Here is a 15,308-nt window from a genome sequence, read left to right as displayed (position 1 = left end):
CGGCGGGCGGGGAAGCGCCGGTCCCCGGCGCGGCCTGGAAGGAGCGAGAAAGCAAAAGTAAGGCGAGCTGCACTCCTGCAAGTTTTCCCAACTTCGCCCCCTGCGGCGGCAGGCGTCCTGCTGCTCGGCGCGTCCCCACCGAGCCGGAGAGTGGCCGAAAGAAAAGGGACGGGGCGGGGGCGGGGGCGGAGGAAGAGGGAGCGCGAGGCAGAGCCGAGAGTCCGGCAACATCTGTTAAAACTTGGGGTAGGAGGAGCGCGGGGAGGAGGAGGAGGAAGAGGAGGGAAGGAGGGAGCGTGAGGGAGGGAAGCGCAGAGCCGAGGGACAACTTTTCCACCCGTGAGTAGCTCAGGCTGCGCGGGTCGGGACGGGGGTGGGGGTGGGGGGGTGACTCCGAGCCCGCGCGGGTTTCCAGGCCGGGATGGGACCTTCTTCCAGAAAGTCGATTGGATGCTGGGAGGGGAGCACGCTGGGGGCTTTCTTTCTTTCTCTCTCTTTCCCCTCCCTCCCGCCGGTGAACCAAATCAGAACTGTCACTCAGGGCCTGTGAGTCAGAAGGGATCGGATTACACGAGCCCTGAAACCGATGCCGGAGCCGCACGAGCGGGCGGGAGCGGGCAGGGGCAGCGCCGCCGCCGCCGCCGCCTCCACCGCCACCGCCGCCGCCGCCGCCACCGGCGCGCTCGCACCCTCGCCCTCGCGCACCCTCGCAGCCCGGACTCGCCCTCCCCGCGCGCCCCGCCACCGCCCGCGCCGCACCATGCCCGCCGCGGGCGCCCCCCGCGCCCAGCCCGGCCTCTCGCCGTAGCCCGAGCCGCCCGCGGCCGCGCGGAGCCCGGAGCCGCCCGCCCGCGCCCCGGACGCGGGTCTATGGGAAGTTCGGGGACTTGACAGCCGCCGCCGCCGCAGGTACGTCCCGCCCGAAGTTCTTTGTTTCGCGGGCCCCGCTCCGGGCAGCCGGCTCCTGCGGCCGCGCTCACGCCTCTGGGTCGAGAGGGGGTCCCCGACCGGGGGAGCGGGAGGAAGTGAAAATGGCTGTCAAAAGGCGCCCAGATTTAGAGAGCAGCTCGTCAGGCTCCCGTCGCTGCCTCCTTCCTGATGCTCCCCTTCCGAGCACCCTCGGCCATCCGGGGACCGGCTGGAGGACTTCACCTCCCGGATAGGGGGATGAAGTTTGCAGCGGCCGCGGCGACGGCGCCCCGGGCCCCCACTCCCCACCCCGCGGGCTGGAAGGAACTCCGCTAGACCCCGAGGCTCCGGCGCCCGCCTTCGCACAACTGCGGTCCCCTCCCCGCGGAGACCGGGCGCGGAAAGCGGCGGGCGGCGAGCGGCGAGGTGGGACGGCGCGGGGACCGCGGCTGCGGGGGCTTCGTCCATCCTGCGCTTCCCTTCCGACGGGTTTAGGGGGCGGCGGCGCGGGGTGGGGGTAGGGGGCGGTTGGTGACCCGAGGAGAGAGGCGCGCCTCCGTCCCGAGAGAGGAAAAGTGAAAGTTGTACCATCTGTGGATGATTCGGGATTCTTTCATTTCTTTTCCTTGCCAGGGACAGCATTAAAAAACACACACAAAAAAAGAAAACAAAAGAAAAGAGAGGAAAAATAAAACAAAGACATAAAAGCATTAGAAGCTGCAGGGAGGGAGTGGTAACCGTGGCCCCGGCAATAATCATCTCAGAGGCCGCGTTTTCACTGAGCAGAGTCGGGTATGAATCACTCTGCAGGGGACAGTTACTTTCTGGAGTTGCAGAGGGCACATGGGCGGGAGGAGGTGGAGAGGGAGTAAATATTTACCCCGAACTTGGAGAGTTTGTGAAGGGACTTTTAAGCAGATTGCCAGATGCCGAAGGTCCACTGCACACCCGGCCTTTTATCCTTCCCTGAACTTTGTGCTCACGCCCTTGATTGCACCTCCTTCGGGAGATGCCATCCCCAGAGGGGCTGGACCCACGCTTCCCTGGCTGACCCCGTGTAGAAAGAGGATTAAGGAGACATCCTCCTCGCTGTTTCTCCTGCCTCCAGCGTCTCATCTCCCTGGTGTGCAGTCCCCGAATAGATTCTGGCCTTGGGTACAGAGAACGTGGCCCTCTGCCAGTTTATATGTACATATATTTATGTAAAACATTTTCTCCCAGCTCTTTGCCAGCTGTTCCACATTTTCCAGCTGCCATTTCAGTTTGAAATGATGGACTGTCCGCATCTCCAAGTAAAAGAGCCCTTTAGTCAGAGGTATGGAGGGGCGGCCGCCGTGCAGAGACCTGCGCAGTGCCATTAAGCCGGACTGGTTCTAGAAAACACCTTCTGCTCTCCTACTTCGCCCCAGTTCGTCTTTTCCAGAGCACTGTGCTGGAAATTCATGATGATGAGGCTTTCCCTTCTCCAAAATGTGATTTTGTACAGAATTGGGATGTATTTGAGATCCCTGAAATATGGATCTGGTGGAAATAAATTAACTTTTAAAAAGCCTTCCAGCTTGAGTGCTTTGGGCATTGCTGGTGGGGGGCCTCAGCCGTGGCCAACTGGAATGAGCTCATTGCGGTCTGTTTAAGGCAGGAGCTATTCGTCGACCCCCCTGTTAGACTTTTTGTGTTGTTTTGCTATCTTAGCGTACTATAGACTGAAATCTTCAAGAATTCGCCTAAAGTATTCATTTTGAGTATTTATGTAATTGCTCTGGAATTTGAATAGGTGCCTTATTGATTGATTCCTGTAATTATTTCATTTAGGTTTTAAATTAAAAATTAATAATAGTCTGACAGTTTCTTAATTACATGTGTCAAGATTATTTTGAAGGAGGAAAATGCTATGTTTCAAAGTAGTGAAATTACCTCAAAATCTCTTCATTTTTCTAAAGCAGAACAGCATTTCAGTTGAGGGGGTATATTAAAGCAGTGGAAATTGGCCTGAACAATGTAAACTGTGTGAAGTATCTAAAGAATTTGTTTATGTTAGGAAATATTGGTCTTAACAACCTGGTACACAAACACTTTGGCCAGCTAGACTATAGACAGACCTAAAGCAAACACGAACTAACATTTAAATGAGTGGTAATAGCGTACTTATAGAGAGAAGAGGTTTATTTTATACTAAAAGCTGTTTAATTAGGAACTCCTGCCTAAGGGGAGATCCTTTCAGGGTATATGATTCTTAAAGTCAGCCTAGGGGAGCTTTGGTTTCAGATGCCTGAATGAGTCCAATGTGAGAGGTGTCTAGTGAAATTTCACACAGGCAGAAGCACTTTAAAAGGAACAGATTGTATTGTTGAGAAGAGGCTAGTAGGTTCCTGAACTCAGATACCTACCCATTCCTGGTACCTTGAACGGGTCTGTCTTCCTTGTTTGAACCCTGACATCAGCATGTCTTTCCGGTATGTCTGATTTTGCAGCGGACCACAGATAGAAATGAGAAAATTCAGTACTGATGAAAAATGACCCTGGAGAGTTATTTCATTACTTATTTAGTGAAAGAGTCATTCATTTAGCAGTTGATGCCCAAGCCTAAAAGTTGGACTTTTCCTTTGTTTCTTGGCCAGTTTTCTTAATTACCTGCATGCTGGAACGGTTGTAGACTTCCTCTGTGCTTAGCAATTTAGGGGGTCCTTCCTTCTTTGTTAGGTTTCCTGCTTTCTGAGATTCCGCCCCCCCTCCTTTTTTTTGAGGATGGGGTTTGGGAGTTTATGAAAGGAAACAATGCAATGATCATTCTTCCCTGCGCTCACTTATATGGAGACAGTGATGGACTAAGAAAAACCAGTCTTGAAGGAAAAGTGACTCAGTGAGTCATGAAATCCTCCAGAAAACCTTAGTAATGGAATGTTAATGCTTTTAGACTATAGTAGATTATCTTAAAAGTCAGACTTTTCTTCTTTCTGCAATTGTTGTAAATCCCCAGCTAAAGAATTCTTTGAAGGAGGTTTTAGTTTTGCTGGCATTCATATTCTAGAGTCGGTCTGATTTGTTTTGGAAGATTCAAGAAATTTTCTGCCAACTTATATCATGAGAGTCAATTAAAACGCTGACATGACTATAGAAGAAATTGTGTGTGTGTGTATGTATGTGTGTGTGTGTGTGTGTGTGTGTGTGTGTGTGTGTGTTTCATTTGCTGAGCAAAAGATTCCACTCTAATAAATGACTCCAGGTTGCCTGTTCATTAAAGGCTACTAAAAGATGCCGCCCTTCACTTCGCTTGTCATTTTTCCAGATGAAAATTGATTTGTTCTCGTTTCAAAGCAAATAAAGGGAGACAGAATAAACAACAACAGGGCAAGGGTAGAGCTGCAAACTTTTTCAAGTACTTTTCAGTGTATTTTTCATCTTTACTTTTATTTGATGGGCCTGTGAAATAGAGCTGTAGACTGGCGAAGACTTTAAATGAAATTTCACACTTTGATGATTTTTTTTTAAACTTTGATATATTGACAGCAAAAGGAGCTGCAAAGCTTTTTTATAACTTGAGCAGTAACGCCAAGCAGCAGTCAAACGTCTCTCTGCATTTGTGTTTAACTGTAGAAGAAAAACATGTCCATGGGCAGTAGAGGTTCTTATCAACCCCCTAATCCCAGATCCCAGCAAACCTTGAGGGCATGCCTCAGATCTTGCTGAAATCACTGTAGACTCTCACAGTTCGCAGATTAAATATGCTATGTGTTCCTGGCTCCAACAACAGTTTTATGAGCTCACTAAGCTTCCTGTTTTAAGATCCTTTTCTTAAGTTTTTAGGAGCTGTTAAAGGCAGTGCTGTCTGGAGTAAGGGGTATTTGTTAATTTAGAGACACGTGAGCTATTTCATTTCTCCCTTTCAAAATGGCCCAAATTATTATTTTTCCATCCAGGGGTTAGTTCTTACAGGGGGGAAGAGGGAGGGGAGCTGTTGGAAAGAAACTGGACGTTAAATGTGTTTGCAAGTAGATTTGATTGCACACTTTACGTGGGGTCTCAATTGTTTTAAGGCACTTTTCCCTTGCCTCGCCCCTTAAAATTAGACTTTTTCCACTTGTAACTCTAAATGCACTATATTTTTAGTGCCACACTTTTCAGCTACTCATGACCTCTTTCAGCTTTTTTCTTTTTTCAAATGTGAAAGTGTTTTTTGTTCTGCGTGTGTATATTTCAGCCCGACAGAATGTCCCAGGGAATCTATGACTCTAAAGAAACTGAATGAACAAGCCATTACATAGTTAATAAGGTGGCCCTGGAACATTCCGGCCCCCTCCTGAAAGGCAATATTGTGTTGCGCCCCACGCATCCATCTGAGTTATCTAGAGTTGTGTCCTCAATGTGTGGTGCGTTTTGCATTTTGCATACGAGTCATAATAAAAAAAAGAATATACTTAACATCGCCGTCCAGCAGCATGTCATATAATTCCCAAGAGAACTCGAGCCAATTTTGTGCTTAAAGGTTATTCAATGAATGAAATGGTGAAAGCTCATTTGTCAAAGGACTGCATGGTTTCTGTTAGTTTTCAAGCCCCAAATTCATTGTCTGCCCGGCCCCGCCATCAGTCATCAGTGTATTAGTGCTGCCTTCGGGCCATGCTACCCAGCATTTCTTCACACCATTAGAGCTTTGAAAGTGTACTCTGTCGACTTGTAGAATTACTGCTCTGATTTCCGCTTGGCTGGGTTTGAGGTAAGTCCCCTCCCTACCTTCTCGCTGACTGTAATCCTTGCTTTCTTTTAAAGCTCCTTTCCAGAGATTTAGGGGGAAACTTTCTGAAGGGCCCCATTGGCATCACACTGTGGTTTTGTTGCGGCATGCACTGTACATATAAATTGTACCTGCAGTAAATTGGATTGATTGCTGGCCAGAAACAGCTAGTGGGTATTTCTTTACTTTTTTTTGGGGGGGGGGTGAAGGGAGGGGAGCTGACTCTGTGTGTGTGTGTGTGTGTATGTGTGTGTGTGTGTGTGAGACACAGGAGTATGTCTTAAATATAAGCATTTGATTGCCTATTTGGGTCATTTTTATGCCACAAAATGAAATCAAATAATGGGAGATGTACCATTTTATTTAAATCTCTGTCTCTGGGAGAACCTTCAGGATGCGATGTGACGTCCTAGTTGTTTATTTTCACGTGGAAATGTGTTGCTTTAGCTCCTTTGACTTTGGGGGAAGATTCCATAAAACAAGTTACCAATATTCCAGGGTGGTGGATGTTACAAACTAGTGCTTTTACAAAAAGAGACCGAAAACTCACAATTCAGACGAAAGGTGGCTCTCAAGTTGCCATCGTGAAGAAATGAGGCAATTCTACCATATTCTCCATTTCATCTTGTGGTGTTTTAAAAAGGAAGAATTCAGTCTCAAGAGGGTTACCTGCGTGTGCACACACCTCAGGCAGCAGCTGGAGAATGAAGCCTTAATGAACTAAGATGGATGGAAGTCTGAATGGGGTGTGGACCAAGGCCTGGCACTTTGGGGCAGTATGTGCTGTTTGAACTGTGGAGGCTCCAATGAGATTCTGTCCCAGGGAGTTTCCTTGAGAAGATGCTTAGTGCACCATAGTTTGCATTGGCAGTTTTGTACATGACTGGTGGGCAGGCAGGAAAAAAACAAGATAGCTGAAGAACTCTGCGAAGTTTATAGGCTGAGTGGTCCCGAGGTGTAATTTTTACTGAATAAACCCCGATGAAAAATCCTGAAATTGGGGGAAAATTTTTGCTTTTTAAATCGCAATTAAGATTCAAGCATCCCAAGTTTAAAAATTGGGAGGATAAAGTATGATGAACAGAACTAGACAGAAAAATAAGCTAAGTACCTTTGGGATCTCTCCAGCTAATTTTACCACCCAGTGATTGGTCTCCTTTTTTGTGATGGTTTAAAAGCAAATGACGAATCATAGAACATACATTCTACCCACTTAAGCTTGGTTATAAAGGCACACCTGATCCTAGGAACCAAATTTCCAGAAGTTCTCTAAGAGTAACGTTTACATTTAGGGTTTTTTAAATCCTTCTGAAAATGTGTGAAAACTTTTAATTGCTGTCAATCTCAGGGAAGTGAGACAAGGGACACCTTTGATGTCAAACAGTCATCCTGTGTGATATGTATGGATTTGAGGGAAATATAGTTTTCATGAGCTCAGCTGATCTGTAGGTGGATAACTGACTTACAGATCTTTCCTGTTGGAGGATTGTCCGCCTCCAGCAAACCCCCAGAAAGTGGGGGTCCCAGCTTGCTCCACATTATCGCTCATCCCTAAGAGCACCTGGTTTGTGGGGCACTTCTGCAAAGCCTAGCCAGAGTACCCTGGTGTTTTATAGTTTTCGCAAAACCCAGAAATGGTAACCAGCATTCACTAGAGACGTCACACACCCTTCAAGTGGTTCTCATAAAGCACTGCTGGCAGCAGAGAAAGTCAGAGCAACTGACGGTCTTTCCTCTTAAATACACGTGGCATAAAATTAAAATTGGGACCGGAAATGTCATTTGTGATTTTAACGCTAATAGCAGTGACGACTTTGTGGCAAATAAACTTTTCAGTTGTTGAAGTTAAATATATGGGTTTCTCAAAAGTTTAGATGGAGGTAATCGACTAAAACCAAACTCCCTTAATCCATAGCCAGGCAATTATTTCCCCTTAGAGTAATTCCATTCCCCTTAGACTCGTTCCATTCAGGTATGTCTATCATGAATACTGCTTATCTGAGATTAGGAGCTTCAGAAACTGGGAAAGAAAGATTGAAAACAATAGGCAGCAGATTTGGGGGACCCCCCCCCGCTACCAATAGCCATTTATGGCAACTTGAACAGAGAGGGGACTTTCTTATTTATAGTCAAGTCTATAGGCTTTTCTAATTATGAGGGAAAAAAATCACGTGGAAAGGTCAAATAATTGCACATTTAAAAATACGATAGTTAAAAATTCATGAAGACTTCATTAAGAACTTATGAAGTTGAGCTTGTAGGAAAAAAAGGCAGTGCAGACAGGGAAGAGAGAGGAAGCCTAAAGGATGTTGGAAACTGTTGGTGTATCACAGAGGTTGTGTGTGCCTAATTGATTTTAAGTTCAAAAAGATGTTTTGAGCACCAGGAAACATTCACCCACATTCCAGACCTGCAAGAGGTTTTCTCTAGTGCATGACTGTATGAAATCCACCAAAATGTTTTAAATTCCCTGAATTTTGCCCATTGAAACACACGCTCTTTTTCTCACTTCCAGAAATGATCAGAAGTTAAAAATCAGCATTAGTTTGTGGTTCTTGATTTTTGATTTTTTTTTTTTAAAAACTCTTCTCTTCCTAAAGTGGGCATTTTCTTTAGAAACTGAATTTTAATGCTGCAGGAAGGTGTAACTATTTAATAGGGATTTTACCTAAATGGTTGCTCCAAGAGCAGCATCTTAAAGGAGCAGCTAATCTGTTAGGAATAAAGTTGGAGAAAAGGGTCACTCTTCTGGGATACTGGGGAGGGGCCTCAGAAATCCTAACACTGGCTGGTTCCTTCTCGATTTTTGAAACATTAGCATATCAGGAAGATCTTCCAGCTTATAAATATACGGGCAGGTGTAAGTAAAGGAACTTTCTCTGGAGGAAAGCCTTACTCCACTTGAGCAATAGTTCCCTGAGTTGCAGAGAATCATTTCTCACTTAAGGCCTCATGGCCCTGCTGTTAAAAGCACTGCCCTGGAATGCCTCTTCTCTCTGATCCCTCATTGGCAGGAGCCTTTTTAACCCATCGGACACTGATCAGGCTGTCATTAATCAGGCTTTTGACTTAGTTGTTTTCAGTCTTTGAATGCAATAAGGAAAAAAAAATCAAACAGAATGATTGCCCAAATTCAGGCAACTTAAAAGCAAACCAGCTGGATTAGGGAAATAAATGAAGTAGTCTGCTGTTCACAAAGGATGCATTTGTTAGTTCCTTGCTACTGTTCCATTTCACCTTCGATGAGAAAGTCGTTTTATGCAGTTCAGACGTCATTTCAAACGTTAGTTTTAGTACTGGTGCCTCTTTTTTTTTTTTTTTTTTTTTTTTTACATTTTAAGGCTTTAACGGATAATAGAACCCGGCTCCTGTGTGCACCAGAGGGTTCCCTGCAGAGAACTGCAAGGGGAAAGGCTGATTTTTTTTATTTGCACAAGTTCCCAGAATTGTGATTTCTCGTGCTCTCTACTTACTATGTAAAACCTCAGGGTTAAGGTTGAACTTTGGAACTCCCCTGTGGGCTCTCCTCCCTGGGAGCCCATGAGATGCGTCTCTGCCTCCACCATTCACAGCACCTCATCTATTTAGGGCAGCTAGTGAAGACACAACACTGGGGACCAGTTTAGCGGACGCAGAAGCGGGTTGGAAGTTGTGTTAAGTGAAGCACCCAGCCATGGGTTTTCCCGAAGACTTGAAGCGTCCCCCGTGTTTTACTGTAGGGCGACCACAGGCTGTTGCATTGCAAAGTGTCTGGCAAGTTGCATCTCCCGGAATTCAGCCTGGAAACAGCTGTGCGAGTGGAAGCAGGGCCGCCACCGGCCACTGTCTGCTGCAAATGCGGCCCGGCCAGCTGTGCGGAGACTTTGCCGAAGCCCGGGAATCCATCCTCCCGGGGCGGGTAACCCTCGAGATGCAGAGGGATGAGGGCCGCCCCTTTCCCGGCGGAGGCCGCGCGGGCTTCCGATCACCAACCGCCCCCCTCCCTGCCCTGATCTACGTTTTGCGGGGTGCGGGGGGACGGCTTCTTGAAGGCGATGCCAAGGAGCCCGCCCGCGCCCTGGAGGGAGCCGACGGTGAGGCGGGCCGGCCGGGGCCGCGGCGGAACCGGCTGAACCGACTGCGACCGCGGGCGGGGAGTGGGGCCCGCCCGGTGTGCGGACGCGGACCCTGGAACCGCCCGGGGAACAGAAGGAAAGGCGGCCTGGAAGCGCGGGATGCCAGCGCTCCCAGGCACCACTGACCACCGCCCATTGCCTACTAGATGAAAAAATAAATAAATAAAAATGACAGCTCGTCTTTGCAAAGATGCAAGTTTCTGTTTTTTTTCCTTTTCATTGCAACTCCAAGTGGTTACTCTAAGAGAGGGCCACCTGAGGCTTTTTTGGGGGGACAGTGCTCTTTCCCAGGTCCCCACCAGTAATCTCCAAATTGGTAAATGTTTTTCTTTGGTGCCGTTCAGGCTGAGACCTGAAGTGCAGCATCACCTGGTCAGTGGCTCTAGGACACTTTAGATGTCTTGTTTTATAGGAGGTTGTTGCAAGTTCAGATTGGGAATTCAGAAAGGAAAGACCCACCTGTGGGCAGGTTGCTAGTAAGAGCAGGATTAGGTGTCAAAGAAGGTCTGGAATTAATTGCACCCTGGGTTTAGGCCTGGGGCAAATGCCAAAAGATTCAGGGACAGTTGAATGGGGGAAAAGCCATGGCTGTTTGCTTTCAGGAAGGGATTTTTCATCCCTGCATTTACCTAGGAAACTTCAAGCTTTAGCAGGGTACACTCAGAGCAGTTCTCCTTGTTTGCAGGGTTGGTTTATTTTATTTTATTTTTTTTCATACACTCAAGCTGCTGGGACTCGAACATCAGCTACAAATAAGTTGTTTTTTTTTTTTTCCATAGCATGAAAAAGTCAAGGGGCATGCCAGCAAATCTTGCATGTAATGTTGCAGTGTTGAAAAGGATTGAAGGGGAAAAGTTTGGCCTTATATAAGAAAAGGAACGGGCTCTGAAAGTCTCATTTCATTCACATCGAAAAACCAGTGGCATGTTTTCCTCAGAGAAAAAAAATCTTTGAAGTGAAGCAGAACTGAAAAGTTTTTCCCTGAGAGTTATGTTACAAATAAGTGGTAGTGTATTATTTAAGAAATTCCAGGTTCTAAAAGGAGTCCTGCTTACTGCCCCAGTTCTGTATGGCTTAGGAGTCCATCAAGAATTTTTACTAGTCACTTCTGCTCCTCACGCTTTCCTGTATCAACTCAGGACTGAGTTTCCCAACTCGGCTGTGAAAAAAAAAATTGTCACCACAGCTAGAGGCAGACGCTTTTTTCTGCTCAGGAACTCTCCGTGCAGAGTTCTGATGAGGTGTGAGAGTCGAGGATTTTCAAACTTTCTCCTTTATAACTGACAGGGACAGAGTTGGGGTTTTATCAGGAAAACAAGCTGATATAATTTATAGGAATATACAGGAAGCAGATGTCTGCCTTGGCAAAATGCCATTTTTCTAGCCCCGTTCTAAGCATAAACCACACTTTTAAATAATGAGTTACTAACTAATGAGATCCAAAAATAAGTTGTCAAAATAGAAGAAGGGGGTAGACTTTTGAGTGACCAAGGGCCTATTTTTTAAAAATCCATTTCCAACAGGGGGTGGGGGGAAAGAATTAATATTCTCTAAGACCATTAATTAGTGTGATTTCAATCAGTGCCTGCCTGGGGCTTTTTACCTCTCTGCTCACTGAGCCTCTCTCTGGTGATGAGTATTTGGAGGGTTTTAATGCTTTGTTAAAATGAAGTCCTTTGCTTGGGGGAAAAACCAACAACTCCACAAAAACCAAGTTTGTCAAGGAGCTTTGGTGACCTGTCTCCTCACTACTATTAATTAGCTCGCTCCTCCAAGGAAGAGACAAACTGACTTCCTATCAGGAATCTCATCTCTTCCTGATTTTTTTTTTCCTGGTCCATTAGGATATTTCCATGTCTAATATTAGTAAACTCCATCCAGACTTGACCAATAAAACTGTGTGTATTGAGGGAAACAATTATAGTGTAGTTCATGCCTCTTATCCAAAATGGTTGCGAATGGAGTGTTTGGATTAATTAAATAGTCCTGCTAAAGTTTTCAGTTTTTATCTAATTTGCCAGTTTTCAAAGAAACACTGGATATAAAAGAAAAGTTACAGAGCTAAATAAATGACAATTAAGATTCAAGATGCTGCTAAATTTTCCAGGTCGAGGGGCCTTTGCTGGATTGTTCATGTATTCAGTAAATATTCTTACAGGTTTGAGATGTTGGGAAAATGGGCAGGGACTTGTCCTCATGGATCTTGCGGTCTGGAGAGGAAGACGGACATTCAGCTAAGATTCTGCAGGGACGCAGAGTTTGTTATTGTGATGGGTGCTGGGATGGGCCCTTGCCAGCCGTTGGGATTCAGTATTCTGGGTGCAGTTAATTCGTTAGTTCATCCAGTCAGCCAAGACTTTAATGAGGACCTACTGCATTGGGTACAGAGCAGTGAAAAGGGTAGATCAGTTGTCTAAAAGCTTCAGGGAGCCTGAGAATCACCAGTGCTGGTTAAAATAAAGGTTTCAGGGACCACCTCCAAGACATCAGGCATTGGACCTGGAACTCTGAAATTTTCACAAGCACTGTGTGCAAGCCAATTCAGGTGGCTCTTGTACAATGCTGAGAAAAAAAAAAGTGCTGATGAATTGTTCTTGCAGTGTGCTTAAACAATGAGAATTCAATCGATTTGGGGGAGGAGTGTTTAAAAAAATTGAAGAATCCTTCTGAGATGGTTAGAGCTAGAAAGGGTCCGTGAGAATTTCTCCTGCAAGGGTTCTGGATTGGAGGGTCTGTGGTCCCTGGGAAATCATATGGACAATTTTTTGTGTGTTTAAGGGTATTTGGGGGGAGAGGATAGATAAGTTTTAACATATTCTTAAAGAGGACTGTATTCCCACTGCCTCCCAAGGTTAAGTCCCTCCGTGTGACTCTGCTAGGTGACAGATGAGAAAACGGAGGTACTGGGCAACTCCAGGGGGCGCCAGTCAGGCCCTGCCCTGTGGACTTGTGCAGAGTGGCAGCCGCCAGAGAGAAAGGAAGTTGTGCAGTCCTTCACTGTTGGACTCTGTCAGCATCCTTTGAGGGATGTTTCTGAATTTGGAGTGGATCTGATCATTGATATGTAAATTTAACTTCAGGCATCTTTTTGTCTTTTTCATTCTAGAAAAGCTGTTCTTAAATAACTTGTGTTTTTCCATGAATGCCCCTGGATAATCAAGGAAGAGAAATGGAAGTTACTGGAAGAGGTGGTGCTACCGGGCCAGGCGGCCTCTGGGACTTCAGCTTTTTTCTCGTTACTTACTCCAGGTTTCTTGTACAATAAAGAACTTTGCAGTTCTTTTGCAAATTTGAGTTGACTCAAAAATCTTCCCTCTGGTACTTGAATTCTTCGTCGGTGAAGCAGTTGCTTATTTTATTTCACTAATTGTTGTTTTTATTTTTTATTTTTTTTATTGAAGTGTAATTGACTTACAGTGTTAGTTTCAGGTGTACAGCAAAGTGATTCAGTGATACATATACATTCATATATATATTTTTTTCGGATTCTTTTCCATTATATGTTATTACAAGATACTAAATATAGTTCCCTGTGCCAGACATTAGGTCTTTGTTGTTTATCTACTTTATATACAGTAGTGTGTATCTCACGGACATGGAAAACAAACTGTGGTTACCAAAGGGGAAAGTGGCGGGGAAGACGGATACATTAGGAGTTCGGTGTTAACTGATACACACAAATTGTTCTTTTGATTGAACACGATGAGGACTGCTAAATGTAGAAAATGAGGTGGATGATTCCATGGAAGGAGTGCTCACCGAGTGTAGCGGTCTAGGTAGCTTGAGGAGAACCTGGTAGAGAGGGAGCTTGTCATCTTTTCCTATGTTCTTTGTAGGTATAGATCATGACTGCAAAAAAAAAAAAAAAAAAAAAATGAACAGGAACCAGAGTGCAAATTGATGAATGATGAGTTAGGGCGATTATCACATGAATGAAGCCAATGAAAGACGGGCTAACTGCACTTGCCTTGAGCTGAGTTTTCTTATTTCTTAAGTGGTTCCAGCCTTTGCTGTCAGCTGTCTATTGCCTTTTCCTGTAGGATCCAGAGTGTTGTTCTATCACCTTTGTTTGTTTTAAAAACATAGCTTGAATGAATGGAAATGTCCTCATGGTTTAAGAACGCTTTACCTGAATGAATTCAGTTCAGGAGGCATATTGCAATTCATATATCTTAGTGAGGAAAGCAGAAATCACTGGCTGCTTGACCAGAATTCTCCTCTGATTCAGAACTTGGAGTTAGGCTTGGATTGGAGATGTTGTCGGTCCCTCTTTAAAACCTCTACTTGAGAACTAAAAAGCTTCTCTGGCTTGGAAAGTTGTCCTAATGTCCCTTCTTCTAAAGTCAGCCACTTGAAGAGGCGTTTGTAGATGTGGCTTAAAAGAGTAAGGTGACACTTGGATTTCTCACCATAAACAAAGCTGAAAATGGAGCTATTTAGACCATTTCATAACAAATGCCCAAGAAGAATCTGGGGAAAACCCTACATCCTGGACAGGTCCCGCTGCTGCCCTTTAGCAGGTGTAGATAGAATTCGATTGGCTTGTTCCTAGAACTTCGAGGCTTTTTTGCAAGAAAACCTATGGCTAAAGGGCTTCCTGATTTTGAGTTGGCTGGAATTCTAGGCACCTCCTCCCGTGACAGGTGAAGTGGGCTTCGGGGTGAGATTTCCTTTTGTCCTCCCCCCTTTTTTTTAATTGAAGTGCGGTCAGTTGCAATGGTCAGTTTCTGCTGATTGGAAGTTGATGGCGCTGTTGTCGGTTTCCCTCAGGCGTTCCTGGTCGCCGGGAGCTGAAGTGATGAGAAGACGCCATGGAGGCTCAGTCCCACAGCTCCACGACCACCGAGAAGAAGAAAGTGGAGAATTCCATAGTGAAATGCTCTGCTCGAACGGAGGTCAGCGAGAAAGCTGTGGCCTCCAGCACCACTTCCAATGGTGAGCAGCCGCGGGGATTACCGGCAGCCACGCTTCCAGTCTTTTTCCCTGTGCTCTGCATTCCTGGGGAATTGAGCATCTGCACCTGGACCAGTGTTTGTGCGCTGAGAGGCTAAAGAAAGAGAATGGGAGTGGAGTTTTGGGGGTGGCGGGGAGGTGGGCGTTAGGGGATGGGCAGGCTTTAGTCGGCTCTCTTTTGGCAGCGAAACGACACGTTTTCTTCCAGGTTTTCTAATTTGAGATGTAAATGTGATAGGTTATTTATTATAGGAAGTTCCTGTTTTGGCATTTTGGAAATCATCTTGATTAGTCTGGCAGGAGTTCAAAATACTTTGCATTTCACATGGAAGGGCCCCACCCATCGGAATAATTAGTTATTAGTGATGACGAAAGACTCAAAAGTTGCCTTGTCAAAACTGGTGGGCACAGAGGAGTCCACACTAAAGGGTTTTAAAAGTTGTTCATGGTTGAGCCTCGGGTAATGCTAGTTTCTGAGATGCAGGTTTTGCTGTTGGGGTATAAAAATTGAATATTCTTTGTTTGTGTTCAGAGATCACAGAGCGCCACTGTTTCTGTATGCTATATTTCCTAATATTTTAAGCAAAGCATTGAGAGGC

At 45.7% G+C, this 15,308-nt stretch overlaps 1 protein-coding gene across 3 annotated transcripts in view; it reads left to right on the top strand.

Moving 5' to 3' along the window:
- The first annotated feature begins 352 nt into the window (after positions 1-352).
- GLI3 (GLI family zinc finger 3) overlaps positions 353-15,308 on the top strand; it is a 269,150-nt gene continuing 254,194 nt past the window's right edge. For 2 of the 3 annotated variants that reach the window (XM_074367698.1, XM_074367697.1), the window contains exons 1-2: positions 353-909; positions 14,527-14,691. In XM_074367698.1, the coding sequence (XP_074223799.1) occupies positions 14,568-14,691 (124 nt within the window). In that variant the 5' untranslated portion in view covers positions 353-909; positions 14,527-14,567. The remainder of the gene's footprint in view (positions 910-14,526; positions 14,692-15,308) is intronic. The other variant, XM_074367699.1, reaches the window with a different exon arrangement.

The sequence above is a fragment of the Camelus bactrianus genome, chromosome 7 (assembly GCF_048773025.1).
Source record: "Camelus bactrianus isolate YW-2024 breed Bactrian camel chromosome 7, ASM4877302v1, whole genome shotgun sequence".
In the NCBI taxonomy this organism is placed as follows: domain Eukaryota; kingdom Metazoa; phylum Chordata; class Mammalia; order Artiodactyla; family Camelidae; genus Camelus; species Camelus bactrianus.
Note: the sequence above shows the minus strand (reverse complement) of the source record. Positions and strands in the feature narration are given on the sequence as shown.